At 37.6% G+C, this 24591-nt stretch overlaps 1 protein-coding gene across 25 annotated transcripts in view; it reads left to right on the top strand.

Moving 5' to 3' along the window:
• The window catches only part of Rbfox2 (RNA binding fox-1 homolog 2), a 259340-nt gene that overhangs the window by 157326 nt on the left and 77423 nt on the right, over positions 1 to 24591 (top strand). Inside the window, exon 1 of one of the 25 annotated variants that reach the window (XM_063238449.1) lies at positions 3634 to 3730. The exons of 23 other annotated variants lie outside the window; for them this stretch is intronic. Coding sequence is in view for 1 of the 2 variants with exons in the window: in XM_063238446.1 (XP_063094516.1) it covers positions 3858 to 3884 (27 nt within the window). In the remaining variant the exon portion in view is untranslated. One more of the 25 variants, XM_063238446.1, reaches the window with a different exon arrangement.

Raw genomic sequence — 24591 nt, 5'->3', positions numbered from 1 at the left:
TGCTGGCTCTTGCCCAGCACTGTTTTCCCCATTGCTGAGGGCGATGCTTGGAAGGTAGATGTTAAATGAATTGTTTCAGTTTTGAGAATTTAATCTAGTTTAGGACTCCTATAATTTGTAAGTTTTTTCTATGGCATTGATCATTATTTGGCAGGTGATACTGTTTTGCAGACTGAGAAATGCACACTAGAAATATAAATGCAGGGCTGTCAGGGTGAATGGGGGGAGTAACTGAAATGATGGAATGAATTAGAACATCTAAGGCAAGCAGGTCAATAACATCAACTTCTTTGAATTTGGGCCCTTTTGAGAATCTAATGAGTACCATTGGTCCTCTTTGTGGAGAAAAGCACATAGGAAAAATTTAAATTAGGACACTTATGTGAGGACATGCACCTGGGTGAAGAACTTAGGGTATGCAGTAAAAAGAGGTCTGAGAATGGCACCTTAAGCAATAGCAACATTTAGAGGGTGGCAGAGGAGGGAGAATAAGATGGAGAAGGCCATGAGCAGCGAAAAAGAGAAACTGGGAAAGACTGGTATTATTTGATATCAAGTTAAGTTTCCCAAAGAAAGGAATGCACAAATAAATAAAAAAAGATGGAAAAATGTTCATTGAATTTGAACTCATTTGGAGGTTTTCAGTGACTTCAGTAATAGAAATTTCTTATGAGTAGTATGAAGGACAGTAAGTTGGTTTTCTGGAGCGTGCATGAAACAAGGAATTGAAATAAGTAAAAGTATCTTTTCCCTTTGTTTACTGAGCAGATATTTCTTACGTACCTACTATATTATAAGCACAGTGTGCTGAAAGCCAGCAGTTGACCCAGGAAGGTGGACATGGTTTCTTAGTTGATAACTGATTGATCATATGCTTGCCTACCTACATCCCCAGCCAACCCTCACCTGTCTCCCCGCCCCACACATGCTGAAGAAGAGGGAGGGGAGACAGGAAGACCAAGGTAGAAAGAAAAGGAAGAGGAGGAGGATGGAAGAAAGGAGGGAAGGAAATGCCCTGAAGTGCTGAAATGATTTCTCCTATATACACCTTTGAACACTCCAGTTGTTTTGCTGGGTCAGACCCAGGCTGTTCAGTTGCTTTTTTTTTTTTTTTTTTTTTTAATCTTGGGCTCTAAGGAGCAAATCCCAGCCTTTAAAGTCAGAGCACACTTTCCAGTGCTCACTGTGATCCTGTTACATGTTAAGTTTATAAAAATAAGTTGTTTTTTATTTTTAGCTCATACAATCTTTTTCTTATGATTGTAACTTTTTAAGGCTATCATATGTGACATAAAAATATTGGTCCTGAATGTAGAAGTGCAGTAAAAATCTCAGGGCTCAAGAAAATCTTTGTTCTAGTTCTAGACTTTTGCATGTGAAACTCATTCATTTGAGGCCCAGTGTCTTCTCGATACCTGGAGGCTGCAGTCACACAGCGTAAGGTAGCTGTGGCCTTTCTAAGAGTTGATGTGGGAGGACAGAGGGAAAAGCTGTCTTCTTGGTACTTCAGGCTTTTAGCCAGGAGAAGTATCATAGACCAGTGGGTTCAAAGAATACTGTACAGTGATTTGCAGTTTATATCATGTATTAGAACTGAAAACATAATTACCCCATAAATAGAATTTATAGTTTTTTCAAAAGCACGCTGCTTTCAGTGCACTGGCTTTTAATGAAACTTACCCATCCTCTTCTTGCTTATTCACTTTGTCTTTAAAACTCTTTTTGACTGCATTTTATCTCCTTCTAGTTAGCTTTCAGTTGCATATTCTGAGAACGTTAAATGTTTTATCTCCCAGAATATTTCTAAAAGTATTAAATAGGGACAGACCTAGTGCTGTATTTTTTTCTTGTAATTTTTGTCTAATATGTGAAGCTACCGTTCTTTTGTACATATTTTTAATATGTCATGAATGATCTGATACCTGTTAAATGCCAGAATAGCTTCTGATGTAGATATTCAGTAACTAGCTATGGTTATACCAGTTTCTACTGTTTCCACAGATGGTTTTGTGTTCTTTTGGGAAATGTTAAAATAATTATTAATTTAGGGATGAATGCAATGTTGCATTAGCAAAGTGCCAACCTGTAGTATTATGCAGTATATTTTAAAGAATCCGGTTCTGCACTGTGGCAAATAGTCCTCAGAGAGCAAAAATTTATGTATTTTCATTGTGGTTGCCAGTTTTAAATTTTGATTCCTTTTTGTATTTGTTTTTAAAATTAAGCTTAATATTAGAATTAATCTATTTTACCATTTGATACTCTATGAGAGATATTAACATACTAAAATTTAGCAGAACTAAAATATGTTGTCCTTTAGGGTGAGGTCCTATCATAATACTTAAAATTTTAGCGAATATTAATTTTGTGAGACAAATAGCAAAAATCATACTCATCATTCATGCATTTTCTGATATTTAATGTACAAAGTCAGGAGATTATTGAATTTATACTTAGAAATTAAAGACTTTCCCAATATCACTAACAGTGGGCAGACTTTAGATCAAGACTTTTGGACTATAATTCATCTTTGAATTTTTTTTTCATTATATGGTTATAGTGAGAGAACTTTAAAGAAGCATTGTGTTTAATAAAGTCCCCTAAATCTTCTATATTATAGTACTCTATAGTACCAATTACTAATTATGATAATGACACACAGATGCCAGTGTATCAAAAATATAAGAAAGGATTTTTCTGTTTTACTAGAAGGTAGAATATGGAAATTTGGGAAATACAAATGGTGAATTTTTAAATTGAATTGAAAGCTTTAAGCAGTCAAGTTTGTGTACTTTAAGTTTCTGAAGGGATCATATTTGTGGATACCTTTTCAGAATCTCCAGTTTTGTTTTTTAAAGACAATCTGTCTGTGTTATACAGACCTGCTGCAGTGTCCTAAGTGGTGGTGAGAGATACAGTTGTGAGCTACCCTGACATCTCTATAACTCTTGAGGGTTTTACAGTAGGGGAAAAAATAAGCACTTAGATGCCCTCCTTCCTCATTTTTTAGCCTTCTACCCTTATCAGGTGTATTTGGTCTTCCCAGGCAAACAAGTTCTGACACGTTCCTGTTCCTTGAAAACCTTCCTGTCACTTATTATTGAGTAGCCTGTTTTGAAAAAAACGTTGCTTTTTTCACTGAACCAACTGTGTCTGTAAATTGTACATCAGTGTGGTTTTGTTTATTTTTTGGTGCTGGGAATTGAACTCAGTGACTTACCATGCTACCAAGTACTCCGTCACTGAGCTACAACAAGCTGTGAAAAATTTTTAAAAATTTTTGTTTCCTTATCAGATGTTCATATTAGTAATCTTGAAAACCTGTATTAACTTTAGTAAGTTATGACGACTGCTTCCAGTATCATTAATGCTATCATCGCATCCTTAAAATATGCCAGCACATGGCGACTGTCCTTCCATCGCCCCTCCCCGCGGCCCCCCCACCCTCACACACGCGTGCGCAAAGCTAAGCACAGCATACGCCAAACTGCCATTCTCTAGCAGGCCTTTTTCTGGAGTTGGGAGCTGTCAGCCTGCTGGGAGGGGTGGGGGGAGGAGGAAGAGGTGGGGCTCTACCCTGATTAATTACCTTAGGCATTCAGGGGTGGGGCTTCCTTCAGCCATCTGCCTGAGATATGGGAGGGAGCTGGAGAAAGACGGAGGGGGAGAGACTGCCTGAGAGGAAGAGAAAAGAAAGGAAGAAACACTAGAAAGAAAAGAAAGGAAAACGGTATAAAGGGAGGTCAATTATCCACCCCTAAATAGCTAGCTTGGGGGGGGAGGGGGGGAAAGAAAGCTACGGAGGCGTACCCCAGCACAGCTGCTTTGAAGGGTTTATCATCTGTTCCATTTGGTTTATGGAGAAAAAGAAAATGGTAACTCAGGTAAGATTTGTGCGTTCTCCGGCATGTTTCTTTTCTCCTTTCTGGAATCTAAGATTTGTAGTTGGAGTATATAGCAAGCAGAGTTTTAATTATTATCGTCTCCTTAGAGAAGGCCAGATTTATTGTTACCAGTTGGAAAGTGTTGCTCTGTGTACATTGAGCCCATGTATGAGTGTGTTGTGTACCCATATCCTTTTTTCTCCTCTTCCCTCAGCTCCATAGCAGATTCCTGTTTCCTGTTCTGTGCAGCTGTAGCTCAGGAAAGACCCTGTGGGGATTTGTCTACCTCTTTGTCTTGTTCTGAGAAGAGGGAGGGAGGGAAAGACTGCAGAGGTAGAAGAGAGTCTTGTAGATTGCCAAAAACGGGAGAGGGAGTGACTTCCTTTTGAGAATTGCAGGAGAATTTGTGTTATATAGGGAAATCTGAGTCTTGATTCACTTTGCTTTCTCAGGATTGGCTATAGGATTGCAATTTTGCTGCCTTCACTCGAAACTGCTTATTAAAAATGTGGGTTAGCAAAGTTTCGTTTTCATGGCTTTGTTAATGACAAAGAATATTTTTAGTAGGAGCCCAGACAAACATCCAGGTGTAGCACAGGCAGGCAGAGTTTGCCGTGACAGGAGAACAGATCTGAATGTGTAAATGACAGTTACCGGCTTTAGAAGACATTTGAAGGAGAGGGAGGAGGAAATGGAAGATGTAGCTCTCCTCTCTTTTTTCGCCTTTCGGTGATGCCAGCCGGTGCCTGCTCTGCAGTTTACCAAGTCATTCCTGACAAATGGGAAGGTGAATGCTTTTCCACAGCCCTGGCCCCCCCCCCCCCCCATTTATCTTGTTCTCACCCTTCCTGCTAATATAGTCTCTCCTCCTCTTTCTTTATGTATAGGTTGGAAGGGAATGATGAGGCTGTGATTTATCAGTGAGAAATCATTTACATTTTGCAAAACTCAGACCCTTCAGTCACATTGTAGGACCAGTTTACTCTAGGTTTTTATGCTCAGTAGGGAAATTTCATCACTGGACAGTGCTTTCCTCTTAAGAAGGTTCAAGCCCCCTCCCTTCCTTTCCTCTCCAAGTCACCACTGGAGGGCGAGAATGTGAGCTAGCTAGCAGGAAAGAGGAATGGTTCTAGGAGCTAGATCTTGTTCTGTTAAATGTTATATAATGCCCTGCAGTGCAATTTGGAAGGAGGGAAACCTGTAGGGGGTTTACCATCATAACGCAGAGGAAAGAGAAGTTTCAAAGAATATGTGCTTCCAAAGTAATTTTTTTCATCAAATCTGAGTTTGGAGATTATCAAGTAGCCCCTCTCCGGAAAGTGAAGAGACCTTTGAAGTTTTTCTTTTTTACTGCTTCTTTTAAATTTTTACAGAAGAGAAAAACTACTTCTAGATTCTCTTTGTTGTTTGGGAGATAATACTTACTTAACCTTGGAGCTCTTCAGTTCACAGTAACTGGCAGTCTTAGTTTAACAGTTCTCTTCTCAGCTGTTACTGAAGGCTTTTCAGTGACTAAACTTTTCATTATGTATTTTTAAATCAGTGAAAGTTTCATCTAAACTTGGAATTTTTTATCATAGTTTTCCATGTACTCTTGGAACATTTCCCTGTATTTTTAGAGGATTTGGTAGATATGTGTGAGCATAAATTAGAATGTACAAGCTCACGCACACATAATACTGTGGTCTTAATCACCACTATTTAAGGAAACTATAATTTTAGGAATGAAGTTTAAAAAGTAAATGGCAACTGGTAAGAGGATTTTTTTTGGTAGTTGAGAATTCTGGTGGATACATTTAAATTATTATGTTTTCTCAGGATGCTGAAATACTGAAGGAGAGAAATAACTTATTTTCACCCATCCTGAACTTACATAACTGGAAAAGGTAGAATGTGAAATTTGTGAATTTTTGTATTTCACCTTTTGGGGGGGTGCATAGACTTTTGATCTTAGAGCAGTATATATAGTTGTTAGTGATCTTGAATATACAGTCATTGGGCCCAGATGTGCTTTTGTTTCAATCTTCTTTTTTTGGTATGTATGGTTTTTTTGAACCAAACATCCAGTACCAGCACTACATAATGGTCTGTCTCATAAACTTTTCAATACAAACTGTCTATACTGGTTAGGGATGAGCTATCACAGTTAAATGGTTCAGTCCAGTATTCAGTATCTTAAGTGTACTACAAGAGAAAGATACCTTTTCACCATTTGCCACCTAGGTTCCGTGCATCTTCACATCATGCACTTATCAGTAAGTTGGTAGAAGAAAGACTTTCAGTGGGTGACGTATTAATCACATATTATTAGATCTATATCACACTCTTTCCAGTGCTTTTTTTTTAATTATATTTGCTTTCATTTTATATAGCCTTTTTTGGTTTTAATTAAGGAATGAGTGTTACTTACAAGTTGAATTGCTTTTCTTTAATAAATGGCCATTTAATGACAAAATTCTAATAGCGTAAACATGTTCATGTGACATTTTAAAGAATAAATGCTCTTCATATACTGCATATGTTGTAGGAACTTTTCACTGAGGTTCTCCTTAAGTTGACTTACATCCTAAAGAATATTGCTGCTTCTCACATCTATGAAAATAAGGTAGAATCAAAAGAAACCATTCCATAATATGTATGGAATTAGAGAAAGTTGCAGATGACCTCACTGTAGTTAGTGATAAAAAATGTTTAGCCACATTCAGACTCAGTTAAACTATTTGTTGTTGAGAAAGTACACTAGACAGAGAGGAAAAGATTTTACAGTATGGATGTGAAAGCAAATTTTTGTACTCTGCTGCGGTATAAGGCTGCCAGCTTCTATGGAACACAAAGCCCTTCCTTTTTTGGACAGCTTGATGCTTTGCTGGCATTTTCTTCAAAATCTGTTTTCCATCAGAACTGAAAGAGGGAAGGTGTTGAGAATAAGGGGGGCTGGGAAGGGGTTGCTGTTCCTTTAAATAGTGCTGTGAGTCCATGTGGCAGCAGGCCGCTCTGGAGTGTATTCTTTTGTAATGAATCACCAGTTCCATTGTCTGCTATCTCCCCTCTTTGTAGCTGCAAGGCTGAAGTCTTTCACCTGAGCTGCTGCCAGTTTGGTCTTCTGTTCCTGGGTGGTTGGGGGAAGAGAAGAGGGAGGAGGGTATTTTATGCTTTAACTGAGAACAGATAACAGAGCAGGTATGTTTGGCTTTGTTTAATTTTCTCCAGTTCTTTCTTGCTTTTGCTTTTGTTTGCTTTTTGAAGTGAGTTGGAGTAGGTTAGCTCCTCGGTGATTTTGGCTAAACGTATCCCATTTTCTGTGAATTGTGGAAGTCCTCAGTTTATTTAGTCTCCATTTTGTAGCCTTGCTCTAAAGTGATTCCATTTGCCTGCCTGCCAGTCTTGCTCCTCATCCTACCCTCCATCTACAGAGCTGAGCCCTCACTCACTGTTTGTTTTGGCACCCTTTCTACCCTCTATGGGCTGTACAGGATTCTGGGGAAGTTGGGGGAAAGGAGGGAATGTGGGTTGGAGGCTAAACTTATGGTCCTGTAAAATGAACGAAAAGAATAAGAAAGAGCCTGACTCTTCCCAAGTGATTTGGTTTCTTTCTGAATTCTCACTGCTCCACAGCTTCAGTTGTAACCATTTCCTTGCCAAGGCCAAGATGGCTCTTGGGAAGCCTGACTCTGCTAAACAGTGCTAAGCGGGCTGTGACTAAATGGGAATCACTTGATTCACGAAACGTTTGGTTTTTCATGTTAGCTACCTCACACACACATTTGTTTCCTTTGTTCTTGTTCTCTATTATTTTTTTCATCTTTCTGTTGGTTTTGGAATTAAGATTAGGGAAATTCAGTGCTTCATAACCTACTGCAGAAGTTTGTATTACTGCAGAACACATTCCTCATCTTTCTCAGTGACTTGACATTCCTAGTTTTGTTTCCAAAAATTGCCAAACTCACATCTCCACAGATGCCCAATTGGGAAGTCTCATTTCTCTTTTGATTTTTGGTTCATGAAATGCTCAGATTTTAATTTCTCATCATGTGATGTTTGCCTTAGGTGGTTTTGTAGACACCTACTTGTGACATTTAAACAGATCATCACTGCAAATCAGTCATACTGGTGATACAGGGTCCCTGCACCCACCCAGTTTCTTCTTCTAACCCATATCTCTCTGGGATCTAACAGAATTGGTATCCCAAGTATTTCTTTGCAGAATCTTAATTCCTCACTCTTCTTCCCCGCAGCCCCAACATTTCAAAACCACTGTCAAATCTGTATTCTGTATTTCTTTGCACCATGTTGTATATGAATTCCACAGACAGACAACTCCACTGCAAGAATTATTTGCCCTTGAATTGTAGCACCTTTGTTATTGAGTTCCAGTGTTCAGCCTCTTGTAGGCAGTCAGAATGCTGCAGTGTACTATCATGATGCATTGTTTCCATTTTTCAGAATCTTAAATGTTCCTTTGCTACCATCAGAATAATTAAATTGATGAAACTTTGGAATAAAATAATTCTATAGAGGCCCTTGTCCAAGTGACTCATTTCAAGTGCTAGTCTAATTTTGTCGGTCTTGTGGTTAAACTCTACAGTTGTTTCTCTTCATATTCAAAAATAAAATCCTGTATTCTGACAGGGTAAGACCCTGCATGATCAGGAACCTGGCACTAACCTGCATCATATCGTGTCACCGTTTCCTTTCCCTATTTCACTCCAGTGGCACTGGATCTTTTGCTGTTCCTAACACGCCTTGCGTCTTCCTTGTGGGCCAGGCTTTCCTCTTATTTTCCTCTGTTACTTAAGGAAGAGCCTTCCATCAACCTGTATAAACTAGCATTCCCTATCGCCTTCATCCTTGTCTTTATTCACTTGTCATTGATTTTAGTACTTACCATTACCTGTTACATGTTTATTGGCTTGTCTGTCTCTTCCCCTCCATACAACCTTCATTAGAATATAAGATCTGTGAGTTCAGGGATCTTGTCAGTAATAGTTTGTAGTATTCCTAGTATCTCAAAGAGTGTCCAGCACTTAGTCATAATTGTAATAGGTAATCTACATATGCTTATGATATATTAATATTAGATAATGTTCTCAGCTCTTTACCTTAATTTGTTGAATTTTACATTACTTTGCATTAATTTATTGAATCCTATCAGTGCCAGGGTTTAAACCAAAGCAGTTTATCTCCAGCATTCCTTTACTAACCACCACTAATAATGAGTGCTATTAAAATAACTTGTTTTTGTATAACTGCTTTGCACCAGTTTTACATATGTACCACATTTACAAATGTTACAGTTATATTCATACCATATATCACTTGCCAATTCCTTATTGAGGTAGCCTTTTTCCCAAAACTTTGATTCTAGAGATCAAGCAGTCTGGTTACTCTGGGTATAAACAGTCGTAACTTGTAAACCCAAGACGACTTTCATTCCAAAGTCACGTACATGTCTTTCATTATATTACTAACTTCATAGGTAGTTCCTCATCACTAGTTCCATTGTTGGCCACTAAAAATTAGTAAGTAGGTGAGGCAGCACATGCCTATAATTCTGTCTCCTAGGGAAGCTGAGGCAGGAAGATTACAGGTTTGAAGATAGCGACTTAGTGAATCCTTTTCAAAGTAAATTTTAAAAAGTGAAAGGATACAGCTCAGTGGTAGAACACTTGCGCATCACGCATGAGCCCTGGATTTAGTCCTTAATATCTCAAAAAAGTCAAAAAGGAAGTAAAATTTTCCTTATGATGAACTGAGACCCGTTTTTATTATTATTGCCTTCTTAGTCTTCCTACTTCTGTCTTCTGGAGCCACATAGAATGATGTATTAATCTCTTGTACATAAAAGGCAAATATTTGAAGATATTGCTGAATACTCCCTTTACTCTTTTACCTTTGCTCATTTTTCTTCCTTTCTTGAATTATTCTTCAAGATTTGAAAACACAGTTGCCAGAATCTTATTGTCCTAGAGCGAATTGCATTATGACTAATTTATCATGTGTGTTTAATTGCTAAGTGAAAATACCAGCCATGAACACCAAGAGCCATCCTTATTATGTTTCATTTTCTGATAACATATTTGACTTTATTCAGTTTTTATGGCCTATTGATCATGTAGTATTATAGGCAATTTGTAACTTCAAAAATTAAAGGATGTTATTTCCAGTTCTTAAAGCATGCTGTTAGCTAACTGGCAAAAAGAGGTTATAATCACTGAGATTTTCATTTTTAAACGTACTTGTTAAAAATACTGTTTTAAAGATGGCAGTTGACTTGACAAACATGTCAAAAATAATCAAAAGCACATTTCATCACTTGCTTTGCAATGTTGAAATTATATTTTAAAAAGTGCTGAAAAACTCATATTGGAAATCACAGGGCCTTTTTATCACTAACAACAGTAAAATATGGCCTTATTTTCAATTTAAAAATAGAAATAAAGGGTAAACATTTAAATGAAGGCCTGAAAAAACATTCTGATTTGATAATACTTATTAGAAAATAAATACCAAGGGAAAAATTGTGTAGTTTACTTTGGCAAATTATTCTTGTCCTGCTTCTTGAATTTCTTTTCAAAGGGATCTCCGTTTCAGAATGGTAAAATACCATTGTATATTTAACCACTAAGGAAATAAATATAGTAGGTAGTATTAATAAAAGAAAACATGGTTTGTAACTTGAAGTCATATAATTAGAGATACTAACATTCAGAATTACGGGATTAAGTTCTTCAACCAAGTTCTGATATTTCTTTTTAAAGTAATATTTATATGAATGATATGGTAATAGACTAATTTATGAAATTATGAATACTTTTATGTCTGTGAATTATGTAGCCATATATTTTTACACAGTGATAACATTCCAAGATTACTTGTAAGTTTTGAAGACAGAACTGAGACTTAAGTGAAGGAGACTGACTTTGAGAAATGTTAATTTAGAACAAGAAACTTTTTCTGTAGAGGGCCCGATAGTTACTGTTTTTGGCTTTGTGGGTTAGGCTGCCTCTTCCAGCTCTGCTGCCACAGCACAGAGAAGATGCAGTCAGTATACTGTACTGATGGGTAAATATGACTGTATTCCAGGGACTCTTTCTTGTGCAGGACTGTGGGTCAAGTCTGAGGGTGCTTTACCACTAAGCTACAGCCTAGCCCTTTTATTTTTTTATTTTGAGACGGTCTCATTTACTTGCCCAGGTTGGCTTTGAGCTTGCCATCTGCCTGCCTCAGCCTCCAGAGCACCTGTGGTTGTAGGTGTTCTGGCTCCAGTTAAACTTTATTATGGACAAAGAAATTAGAGTTTTATGTAATTTTTGTGTCACAAAAATTCCTTCGGATTTTTTCCTCTAACTACTTAAAAATCTGGAAGACATGTGTAGTGTCAAGTTTATACAAAAGTAAGTGATGGATGGGCTTTGGGACTACAAGTCATGGTTGGCTGACCCCTGAGGGTTACAGATCTTCACTACTTTTTTTTTAAGCACAGTTGAAGTTTTCCCATACTGTTTGATAATAAAGACATAGTTTTGTTTGCTTGTTTATTTTTAATTTTTAACACCAAGTACATTTATTAGAAAAGAAAGTTTCCTTAACAAATTAAAAATAAAAGACAGAATAAAACCAAAAACAAATAGAAGAAAATTAGGTCAGAAAACATAATCCCTTATCAAAATGGCAACATCATTTCTCATAAAAGTTAGCATTTTGATTTTTACATTTCTGTAGAAATACAAAAGACTCAGAATAGTCTAAACAATTTTGATAAAGGAACAAAATTAGAACTGTAACCCTCTCCAATCCCACAATTTATCACAAACTTACATCAGTTATGACAAAATGGCAGTGATATATCTGAGATAGATAGATCACCAGGGTACCAATATGAAGTCCCAAAATAGATTCCCACATAACAGTTGATTTCTGGCGAAGATGCAAAAGCAAGTAAATGAAGAAAGGGTTGTAGCTTCAATAAATATCCTGGAACAACTGAATATCCATATGCAAAAACCCAAAACTTACAGCACATTTGTTTGGGTTGTCTCTTCACTCTTGTTGATGGTTTCTTTTGTTATGCAAAAGTTTTTCAGTAGAATAAGATCCCATTTGTTGATTCTTTGCGGTGTCCTGTGCAATCTGGGTTTTATTCATAAAGTCTTTGCCTACACCAGTATCTTCAAGAGTTTTTACCTACTCAATCTTCCAGCAGATTTAATGTTTCTGTTTTAATATTAAGATCTTTAATCCATTTTGATTTTATCTCAGTACATGGTAATAGATATGGGTCCGATTTTAGTCTTTGACCATGCAGAAGGACAGTTTTTCCAACACCATTTATTAAAGAGGCTATCTTTCCTCCAGTAAATGTGTTTAGCATGTTTGTCAAAGATAAGATAGCTTAGTGTGTCTGCAGTTGTTTCTGCATCTTCTAATCTATTCCATTTATTTTCAAGTCTGTTTTTTTGCCCGTACCACACTTTTTTGTTTTTTTAATCACAGTAGCTTTATAGTATAATTTCAAGTCAGGGGATTGTGATCCCCTGTCTTGTCTTTGTTTCCCAGTATTGCCTTTGCTATTCTAGGTCTCTTCTGATTCCAGGTGAATTTTAGGATTGTTTTCTCTCATTCTGTAAGATACACTATTGGAATTTTGATCGAGATTGGACTGAATCTGTGTAACAGTTTTGGAACTATGGCCATTTTCACTAAATTGGCTCTTCCTTCCAAAGAGCATAGGATATCTCTCTATCTTCTAATATCCTTATCAGTCTCCTTTATCAGAGTACTATAGTTTTCAATGTAGAGGTCTTTTACATCCTTTGTCAGATTGATTCCTAGATATTTCATTTTTTTGGATGCTATTATAAAAGGTATTGTTTCCCTGATTTCTTGCTCAGTGAATTTGTTATTTGTATACAAAAAGGCTATTGTTTTTGATTGTTGACTTTGTAACCAGCTACATTACTGAATTTGCTTATTAAATCTAGAAGTCTTTTGGTGGAATTTTTGGGGTCTTCTAAGTATAGGGTCATGTCATCTGCAAATAACGATAGTTTAACTTCTTCCTTTCCTGTCTATTCTTTTTATTTTTTTCTCTTGTCTAATTGCTCTGGCTAAATTTTCTAGAACTATGTTGAATAAGAGTGGAGACAGTGGGCATTCTTGTCTTGTTCCTGATTTTAGAGTGAAAGTGTTCAGTTTTTGTCCATTTCATATGATATTGGCTGTTGGTTTGTGATAGATAGCTTTTATCAGATTGAGATAAAGACCATCTATTCCAATTTTCTGTAGGGTTTTTTATTTTTTAATCATTAATGAGTGCTGAACTTGTCAAAAGCTTTTTCTGCATCTCTTCAGGTTGGTCATATAATTTTTGAAATTGGCTCTGTTAATGATGTATTACATTCATAGATTACATATGTTAAAACCTCCTTGCGATGAGTCCCATTTAGTAATGGTGTACAATCTTTTTGATGATTTGCTGCAGTCTGTTTGCCAGTATCTTATTGAGGATTTTTGCATTAATGTTCATTAGGAAGATTGGCCTGTAATTCTCTTTCTTAGTTGGGTCCTTCTCTGGTTTTGGAATCAGAGTAACGTTTGCTTCCATGAATGAATTTGGGAGTAATGCTTTCCTTTCAAGTTCATTAAAGAGTTTGAAAAGTAGTAGTATTAGGTCTTTGCTAATTCGGCAATCAATCCATCAGGGTCTGGGCTTTTCTTCGTTGATTGGTTTTTAATTACATTTTTAATTTCATTTATTTATGTTGGGTTATTTAGAATTTTCATATTTTCTTGATTTAGCTTTGGTAATTCATTTGTATCTAGGAATCTGTCTATTTCTTCTGTATTTTTCATTTTATTAGAATACAAGTCTTCAAAGTAGGTATAGATGATTTTCTGGATTTCTTCAGGGTCTATTGTGATTTCACCCTTTTTGTTCCTAATTGCATGGATTTGAGTCTTCTTTGTTTGATAAGGTTGGTCAAGAGTTTATCAGTTTTATTTAATCTTTCAACAAAACCAATTCTTTGATTCACTGATTCTTTGATGTTTTGTTTTGTTTTTTTAGTCTCCAGTGTGTTAGTTTCCTCCGTTGCACAAGCTGTGGGTTTAGCTTGCTCTTCTTTTTCTAGAAGTTTGAGATTCAACATTAAGTTATTTATATGTGCTTCCTCTGTTTTCCTGATACGGTTATTTACTGCTATAAATTTCCTTCTTAACATTGCTTTCTTGTGTACCACAAGTTCTGAAATACTGTATTGTGGTTATCATCCAACTGTAAAAACTGTCTAATTTCTTCTTTAATTTCATCTATGACGTATTGATTGTTCAGTAGAGTTCTATTTAATTTCCATGTGTTGATGAAGTTTCTGTGGTTTCTTTTAGCATGGACTTCCAATTTCATTGCACTGTGGTCTGATAGTATGCATGGGATAATTTCATTTCCTTTACATTTACTTAAGCATGCTGTATGAGCCAGTATGTGGTCTGTTATGGAGAATGTCCAATGTGCAGCTGAGAAGAATGTGTATTCTGATGTCGTGGCATGGAACACTCTATAGACTTCTACTGTGTCCATTTGCTCAAAATTTGATTTAGTTCTAATATTTCATTATTGATTTTTTGTCTAGTTGGTCTGTCTTTTTGTGACAGTGGAGTATTGAGGTCTCCCAATATAGGTATATTAAGGTTTATTTGATTTCTCATGTGCATTAATAATTGTTTTATATAACTGGGTATAGTGATATTTATATATTTATGATTTTTATCTCTTCCACTTGGATTGTTCCCTTTACCAGGATGTAGTAACTTTCTTTATCTGTCATAATCAGTCTTCGCTTGAAATTCACTTTATCTGCAAATATAATAGCAACCCCAACTTCTTTCTGAATTCCCATTGCATTGCACAGAGTATTGTTTTTCATTCTTTGACTTTCAGTCTATAAATTTATTTTTGGATTAAATGTGTTTCTTGTATACAGCATATTGTTGGATCTTGCTTCTTGATCTATTCTGCCAGTCTGTGTTTTTTGATTGCTAAATTGAGACCATTGACATTAATGGTTAAAACTGATATATAGTGACTTATCCTTGTCATTTTCCTAATATTGGCTCTACCCCCCCCCCCGCTTTTTTTCCCGTTCCCCCTAATTGTTTGCCTTTTCTGGTGAATTCCTTCTGTTGGGGTTCATGGAATTGTCGTACTCGTTATCTCTTCCTAGAAAGTTCTTCTAAACATTTGAAGTGCTGATTTGGTGATCATAAATCCCCTCAGATGTTATTTGTTATGGAAGTAACTTATTTCTCCATTAATTTTGAAAGATAATTTTGCAGGATACATCAATCTGGATTGAAAGTTGTTTTCCTTTAGAACTTGGAGCACTTCATTCCAAGCTCTCTTTGACTTGAAAGTCTGTGCTGAGAAGTCAGCTGTAATTCTGATGGGCTTTCCTTTATAAGTGATTTGTTTGTTTTCCTTAACAGCTGTTGAGTTTCTGAAATCTTGACTATGATATGCCTGGATGTATATTTTTTTTGATCATCATTAATTAGAGTTCTTGATGCCTCACTTATTTGTATGTCTAATTCTTTTTCTCTAGTAGGAAAGTTTTCCATCATGATGTGTATGAACATATTTTTAATGTCATTGTGATAACTCCTGCTTGTTCATTGACTCTAGTTAATTTTCAGTTATTCTTCTTTGTCTCTCTTTTTTTTTTTTTTATTTAAGAGGAAAAAGAGAAAAACACAAAACAAACCAAAGCGGCGTAAGGGTACACGCAATACAGAACTACAAAACAAAACAAAACAAAACAAAACAAAACAAAAAACCATAACAGTAAGAAATTACCTGCTAGTAGATTACACACTATTTTCTTGAAAATAGTTCCTCAAATCACAGTATCAAAGAACACAAGGTGGACATTCAAACAGGGAGACTGCAAACAGCTGTGTTCAATGTTCCAAAAACATTGATAAAGTCAGCTATTAACACCCCCAAACACACTTGCTGTTATATCCGTTAGAGCTCTTTTTCTTTTTTTTTTTTTTCCCTCTCTTTTTTACAACAAAATTTACACATCTTGGATTTTATTACTCCTTAGTGCTTATTACTTTCTTGGGGGGGGGGGAAGAATACAGTCAAATATGGCAAAACAAAGCTGTCAGTCAATACCAAGGATAGACATAGCACATGGTGTAGAACAGAGTACAAGTTTATCAACAATGGTTATCAACGTTGTCCCTTGTTTCCTTAAAAAGAATTGTCTATCTTATTAGATATTATAAAGTTGGACAAAACAGTAGAGAACAAGACCAATAAAACTTAGGCATTGTAAACATTACAGGACTTCCAAAGAAGACAATAGTCAAACCAGAATGGGTATCTTAGTGAATCTTATTGTCTTCAAAGTAGTTGCCTATGTCTTCAAACTTGATACTATCATATAGAATGGAACAGAGTCTAATCAGTCAAAACAAGATCGTGGGAGTACTACAGGACTTCAAAACAAGTTAATAGGAAATCGAAAAGAGTTACTATTTATATATCCTAATTTTTTTGAATTTTTTCTTTAATTAAGACAAACATAAGAAATGACTAAATAATTTTTTTTGAAACAACAAGGGGGAGATTGAGATAAAACAGGACATAACAATATAACAATAGAGGTCACAGCATGACTGTTTCAATAACCTAGTACTTCACCACCTTATAACCTGACTTAATAGTAGTTACCATAGTGTCTTTTTCCTTGAAATATTTGGGTAAAACTTCATATACTCTAGCTTCAAATATTTTCATATCAAGAAGCCCAGAATGAAGCCTTTCTAATTAATGAGTGAAAACTTTATAAGGCTTCAAGGCCACCTAATGGGGAATCATGATTACCACATATTTTTATATATTTGAATCATTACTTACATTAGGGAAACTATTCGGTATTCACACATGCGAGATTGATTTATTTCACTTATGAGTATGGTCTCAAGCTGCGCCCATTTATTGATAAATATCTCAATGTGATCCTTCTTTATAGCTGAATCATACTCCATTGTATAGAAATACCACAACTTTTTTATCCATTCCTCAGTTGATGGGCACTTGGGTTGTTTCCAAGATCTGGCGATTACAAATTGTGCTGCTATAAACATAGGTGCACATATATCACTGTGGTATGATGCTTTCAGTTCTTCTGGGAATATGCCTAGAAGTGGAATAGCTGGAATAAATGGGATTTCCAGTCCCAACTTTTTGAGAAATCTCCAGACAGATCTCCACAAAGGCTGTACCAGTCTACACTCCCACCAGCAGTGCAGGAGAGAGTTCCTTTTTCCCCACAGCCTCTCCAGCATTTGTTGTCGGTTTTCTTGATCCTGGCCATTCCTTCAGGAGTGAGATGGTATCTCAGTGTGGTTTTAATTTGCATTTCTCTAATGACCAATGATGATGAGCATTTTTTCATGTATTTATTTGCCATTTGCATTTCTTCATCTGAGAATTGCATATTCATCTCAGATGCCCATTTTTGGATTGGATCTTTGAATTTTGGAGGTCTGAGTTTCTTTAATTCTTTGTATGTTTTAGACAAGAGGCCCTTGTCTGAGAGAGAGTTCACTAAAATCTTTTCCCAGTTTGTGGGTTTTCTTTTCACTATGCTGGAGATTTCTTTTGACATGCAGAAACTTTTTAATAAGAAGTGGTCCCAGTTATTGATTCTGGGAAGTATTTCCCGTGCGGATTGAGTCCTGTTCATGAATTCTTTACCTACTCCTATGTCTCCAAGGTTTCTACCTATTTTGTCTTCCAATAGATTTAGTGTTTCTGTTTTAATATTCAGATCTTTGACCCATTTAGATTTTAATTTAGTACATGGTGATAGACATGGGTCTAGCTTTAGTTTTCGGCAAATGGAGAGCCAGTTTTTCCAGCACCATTTATTAAAGAGACTGTCGTTCTTCCAGTGAACCTGCTTGGCTCCTTTATCAAAAATAAGGTGGTTGAGTGTGTTCGTAGTTGTGGTTGTATCTTCTAATCTATTCCACTGATCTTCAGCTCTGTTTTGATTCCAATACCATGTTGATTTTACTACTGTTGCTTTGTAGTATAACTTCAAGTCAGGGATTGTGATGCCTCCTGCTTTGTCTTTGCTGCTTAGAATTGCCTTTGCGATTCTAGGTCTCTTCTGGTTCCAGATGAAATTTAGGAGTGATTTCTCTAGATCTATAAGGTATGTTGATGGTATTTCTATTGGGATTGCATTGAATCTGTATAACAGTTTTGGGAGAATGGCCATTTTCACAATGTTTGTTCTTCCTATCCATGAGCAAGGGATGTCTTTCCATTTTCTGAGATCATCTTCAATTTCCTTTTTCAGTGTATTATAATTTTCACTGTATAAGTCTTTCACTTCTTTCGTAAGAGTAATTCCTAAATATTTCATTTTTTTGCTTGCTAATGTGAATAGTCCAGTTTCTCTTATTTCCCTCTCTGTAATTTTGTTGTTCGTGTATAGGAATGCTATTGATTTCTGAGTATTGATTTTGTATCCAGCCACATTACTGAATTTATTTATTGTATCTAAAAGTATTTCAATGGAGTTTAGGGGGTCTTCTATGTAGAGTATCATGTCATCTGCAAACAATGATAATTTAACTTCTTCTTTTCCTATCTTTACCCCTTTTATTTCTCTTTCTTGCCTAATTGCTCTGGCTAGTACTTCCAGTACTATATTAAATAGGAGTGGTGATAAAGGACATCCTTGTCTTGTACCCGATTTTAAAGTAAAGGCTTTCAATTTTTGGCCATTTAGTATGATGCTGGCTGTTGGTTTGTCATAAATGGCCTTTATTATATTGAGGTATAGACCATTTATTCCAATTTTCTGTAAAGTTCTTATCATGAATAAGTGTTGGACCTTATCGAAGGCTTTTTCTGCATCTATAGAGATGATCATGTGATTCTTATTTTTGGCTTTATTGATATGGTGGATTACATTTATTGATTTGCGTATGTTGAACCATCCTTGCATTCCTGGGATGAATCCCACTTGGTCATGGTGTATAATCTTCTTGATGATTTGCTGGATCCTATTTGCCAATATTTTATTGAGGATTTTTGCATCTGTGTTCATTAGGGAGATCGGTCTATAGTTCTCTTTTATAGTTGGGTCTTTCTCAGGTTTTGGTACTAGAGTAATATTTGCTTCCAGGAATGACTTAGGAAGGATTGCTTCCCTTTCAATTTCATTGAATAGTTTGAGGAGTGTCGGCATTAGGTCTTCTTTATATTTCTTGTAGAATTCTGCAGTGAATCCATCTGGGCCTGGGCTCTTCTTGGTGGGCAAGGACCCAATTACATTCTCAATTTCATTAGCAGAGATTGGGTTATTCAACAGTTTTATATCCTCTTGATCTAGCTTTGGTACTTCATATGCTTCTAAGAATCTGTCTATTTCTTCTGTGTTATCAAACTTTTGAGAGTAGAGGTTTTCGAAATAGGTGTTGATGATCCTCTGTATTTCTATTGGGTCTGTAGTGATTTCTCCTTTTTCATTTCTTATTGCATGAATTTGAGCTTTTTCTTCCCTTTTTTTAATAAGGTTGGCTAGGGGCTTATCGATTTTATTTATTCTTTCAAAGAACCAACTCTTTGATTCATTGATTCTTTGGATTGTTTTCTTAGTCTCTATTGCATTGATTTCTGCTCTGATTTTTATAATTTCCTCTCTTCTTTTGGCTTTGGGCTTGACTTGCTCTTCTTTTTCTAGCTGTTTGAGGTGTAGCATCAAGTTATTTATTTGTATTCGTTCTGTTTTCCTGATGTGGGAACTCAGTGCAATAAATTTTCCTCTCAGAACGGCTTTCATTGCATCCCACAGATTCCGGTAAGTTGTATCTGCATTTTCATTTTCTTTTAGGTATTGTTTAATTTCTTCTTTAATTTCTTCTGTGACCCACTGATTACTCAAGAGTGTGTTATTTAGTTTCCATGTGTTTGCGGAATTTTTGCAGTATCCTTTGTCATTAATTTCTAATTTCAGAGCGCTATGATCCGATAATATGCAAGGGATGATTTCAACTCTTTTGCATTTGCTTAAATATGTTCTGTGAGCTAATATATGGTCTATTTTAGAAAATGATCCATGTACTGCTGAGAAGAATGTGTATTCTGATGTTGTTGGGTGGAACATTCTGTATATGTCTATCAAATCCATTTGTTCACAGGTGTGATTCAGTTCTGTTATATCTTTGCTCATTTTCTGTCTGGTTGATCTGTCCCTTGGTGTCAGTGGTGTATTAAGGTCTCCTGTTACAATTGTGTTACTGATAATTTGAGTTTTCATTTCTGTTAATAATTGTTTTATATAACTGGGTGCTCTGGAGTTTGGTGCGTATATATTTAAGATAGTTATCTCTTCCTCTTGGAGTTTTCCCCTTACGAGTATGTAGTGACCTTCTTTGTCCTTTATGGTCATTGTTGGTTTAAAGTTCACGTTGTCTGCAAACAGAATGGCTACTCCTGCCTTTTTTTGGATTCCTGCTGCATGAAGAATTGTTTTCCATCCTTTGACTTTCAGTCTGTGAGTATCTTTCTGGGTTAGATGGGTTTCCTGTAAACAGCATATGGTTGGATTTTGTTTCTTGATCCATTCTGCTAGTCTGTTTCTTTTGATTGGTGCATTGAGACCATTTACATTAATGGTTATTACTGTTAAGTGCTGGTTAATTGTAGGAATGTTATCTCTCTGCTGTTGCATCTTTATCTTTCGGTTCTGTTTAATTATTTGCTTTGCTTAGTGGTTTTTTCCTTTGTGTATCTAAACTGTCTTTCAATATTTTTTGCAGGGTTGGTTTGGTGTTCATGAAGTTCTTCAGCTGTTCTTTGTCATGGAAGTATCATATTGCACCATCAATTTTGAATGATAGTTTTGCAGGATATATCAGTCTTGGTTGGAAATCATTTTGCTTTAGGATCTGGAATACTTCACTCCATGCTCTTCTTGACTTTATCGTTTGTGCTGAGAATTCTGCTGTGATTCTGATAGGTTTTCCTTTATAAGTGATTTGTCTTTTCTCTCTGACAGCTTTTAATAATCTATTCTTGTGTTGGATTTCTGGGATGGTGACTATTATATGTCTGGGTGTAGTTTTATTTTGGTTATGACTGTTTGGAGTTCTATATGCTTCACTGATCCTGATGTCAGTTTCTGATCTCATGCTTGGGAAATTTTCAGCTATTACTTCTCTAAATATCCTCCTGACATCCTTCATGTTGTCTCCCTCTCTTTCATTAATCCCTATCATTCTTATGTTATTCTTCTTTGCATCGTCTTGCAGTTGTTGAATTGTTGTTTCCTGGTTCCTTGTTATTTTCAAAAGATCTTTCCTTTCCTGTTCACTAGCTGCAATCCTGTCTTCAAGGTCTGAAATTCTATCTTCACTTTCATTAAGGCGGTTTTTACAACTTTCAGTGGAGTTTTTTATTTCCTGTATATCTCTGTGCATCTGCATTATGTATTCTGTTTGTTTCTTATATTGCTCATCTAAGGATTCTATCTTTTTGTTTAGTTCCTCCAATTTTTTATCTGTGTTTTCTTTAGATATATTTAGAATCTCTTTCATTTCTTTTATCATTTCTTCTTTTATCTGGGAGATTATTTCGAGTTTGAATTTCTTTAAAGCTTCCTGGAGTTGCTTGTCAATTTCAGTGGCTATTGTGTCCGATATATGAGGTGGATGGGATATATTTTCTTCTATATACATCGCTCCTAGGGTTTCTTGAGATGGGCTGGAGGTTTGAGGTTGTAATTTGGTCTTTCGTTTTGTCATTTTCCTATATTTTTGTGTTTCAAGTGTTGTTGAAAGCTTCCTCAGGATCTGTTGAAAATCCCCTTCTATGTTTGGAGCTACTGGGACTCTGGCGCCGCGCTACTCCAAGCCATTAGGCCTACAGAACCAGTGGCCCTCCTCTGCCTGCTCAGAACTCCGCAGTTCCAGACAAGCTGGGCCTCAGGGACATTGTGCGCCCACCTGCCCCTTGGAAGCTCCACAGTTCTTCAATCGCAGCCGGGTTAGGGTACACACCACAGGCCGCAGTGCTTCAGGAACCTGTGGACCCTCCCTGGTTGCAGAGATATCCACAGTCCTCCAGACACGCAGAGAGGCCAGTGAGGGCACCCCAGATCTGCCCAGCTCCTCCTCTGCAGACCTATGGCCAGGCGCGGCAGCTAAACAGGCTGGGCTAGGCTGGTAGTGTGGGCCAGCCCACCTATCGGGAGCTCAGCAGGTCTCCAAATGAAGCCGGGAAGGGGGAGGCTGATGTGGAAGCCTCAAACCCACCTCTCCCCTTCACTGCACCTGGAAGCCTGAGGGAACTCCAGCAGACTGGGCGCAGAAATCCAGAGTCCTCCAGACACGCAGAGAGGCCAGTGAGGGCACCCCAGATCTGCCCAGCTCCTCCTCTGCAGACCTATGGCCAGGCGCGGCAGCTAAACAGGCTGGGCTAGGCTGGTAGTGTGGGCCAGCCCACCTATCGGGAGCTCAGCAGGTCTCCAAATGAAGCCGGGAATGGGGAGGCTGATGTGGAAGCCTTAAACCCACCTCTCTCCTTCACTGCACCTGGAAGCCTGAGGGAACTCCAGCAGACTGGGCGCAGAAATCCAGAGTCCTCCAGACACGCAGAGAGGCCAGTGAGGGCACCCCAGATCTGCCCAGCTCCTCCTCTGCAGACCTATCTTCTTTGTCTCTTAAAGTATCTGCTGGATTGATTTCTCATGTTGTCTTGCTAGTTTTGAGAAATCTTTCTTTTCCTGCAAGCCTGTCTTCAGTATCTGAGATCCTATCCTCACATTGGCCTAATCTGCTTTGAATACTTTCAGTGGAGTTTTTATTCTCCAGGATATCTGCTTGAATCTGCTTTATGGTCTGCTTTATGGATTCCATTTGTTTCTGTGTTGTGCTTCCATAATTTGCTTAAGCTCATCATTTTTTTGTCTGTGCCTGCTCTAACACTGCTAATCATGGTGTGTATTTTCGTACTCTCTGTAATTACTAGAGACATTATTTCTAATTTCGTTTTTTCCAGAGCCTCATTCAGTTGTTTTGTTACCTCTTCAGAGAAACCTGATAGGGGGCTTATGGCCCCCTGGGTTTGCCTTTGGAGTTGTCTGAGGTTGTGCCTTGTTTAAGTGTCTTCTCTTTTCTTTTCTTTTTTAGTTTAATTTCTGGAGTGATACTTGTTAGTTGCCTATGGTGGGTTGCTTTATTGGTGGTATTTAGGACACCCCTGTGATGGTCACTTCTCTGAGGCATCTTCCCGATGTAGCTGGTTTGGGGGCTCCTGAGTCTCACCGCCTCAGTTTGTTGGAGAAGAGAAGCTATACTTTCCTGGCCTCATCCCTGGTTCTTTGGCATCATGCCACAGTATTCGCTGTGACCCCTAGTCAGTCTCAGTCATGGATTATTAGACCAACAGCTATTTAGAACAATTATGTCAATTTTGGCTGTAGTCACACCAATAGCATCATACACAGCCTACAAAATAACAAACTGAGCCAACCCCTGATTTGCAACTTTTAACCATATGAATTTAAGTTGTGACCATATAACAGAATGAAAAACGATTATATGCAATATTTAAGTCCATAATATGTTAATTCTGTCCTCAAGGGTTAAGATTCAAAATGGATTAAAGAGAAAACAGAAAATTGGAAAAGAGAGATTACAAGTAGGTTGAAGGACAAAGATGGATCCCATCAACTTGGGAAAACTGATGCAGAAGACTGAAGGAAAAGAGCTGAAAGAGATAAAAGGTCAAACAGCAAAACGACACCCACAGGGAGGTTAGAAACCACATTCACACGCATAAAAAAGAAAACAGTAAGAGAAAAAGAACAATTAAAAAAACTGAATAAAACAAACAAGAAAAAGAAAAACAAAACGCGTAGTCCACTCTGAGAACGGTCTCTGGATTCACTTGGAGACAGGGAAGGCCAGGAGTTGACTTAGGGCGGGGTAGCAGACAGCCTTGGCAGGCCGGCCCCAGACCCCACTCCGTGCACGCGCGCAGTCCCAGCAGTTCCGTGGGTCTGCCCCCAGCCGGGATCTGCGGGCGGGAGGCAGGAGGCGGCAGCAGGATCCAGCCTAGCCTGCTGCAGGTGGCTCCCGCGGGCCGATCGCTCCCTCCTGTGGGAGGACCCAGCCCTCTGCGCCCACCGCCAGCCACTGCAGTCCTCCACATCCGCTGCTCCTCTACTCTTCCTAGGCTCTCGCCCGCCGCGTGTCCCCGGGTTCTGCGGTGGCCCCCCTCATCCAGTGAGTCTGGCTCTGGGCGAAGGCGCCGCCAGCTACCACCTTCTTCACTGAAGTTTTTCTTTTAGTCTCTCCCTGGGCTTCAGTTCAGACTTCAGCCTCTTCTGGAGGCAGAGGACCCACTTCTTCCTTTTGTCTTCCTCAGGATGGTGTATTCCTGCATCTAGGTGGTGTCTCTCAGAGAGGCACTTTTCTGTGCTTGCTACTCCACCACCTTCCCGGAAGCCCTTCAACAGTTTTAATAGGTGGTCTTGAATTCCTGGTAGAATGAAACCCCTGACTGGCACTCTTTCTTTCCAGAAAAGTTGAAGACTTCACTTCCATACTCCCTCCACCTGCCCTATGTACACATCTGAATTACTTGCAACTCGTAAACTGTGCCATATTTTGTATCTTTTTA

This window comes from Cavia porcellus, unplaced genomic scaffold (assembly GCF_034190915.1).
Source record: "Cavia porcellus strain 051 isolate PalLab524CR breed Dunkin Hartley unplaced genomic scaffold, mCavPor4.1 scaffold_27, whole genome shotgun sequence".
In the NCBI taxonomy this organism is placed as follows: Eukaryota; Metazoa; Chordata; class Mammalia; order Rodentia; family Caviidae; genus Cavia; species Cavia porcellus.
This window is presented reverse-complemented; position numbering and strand designations above follow the sequence as displayed.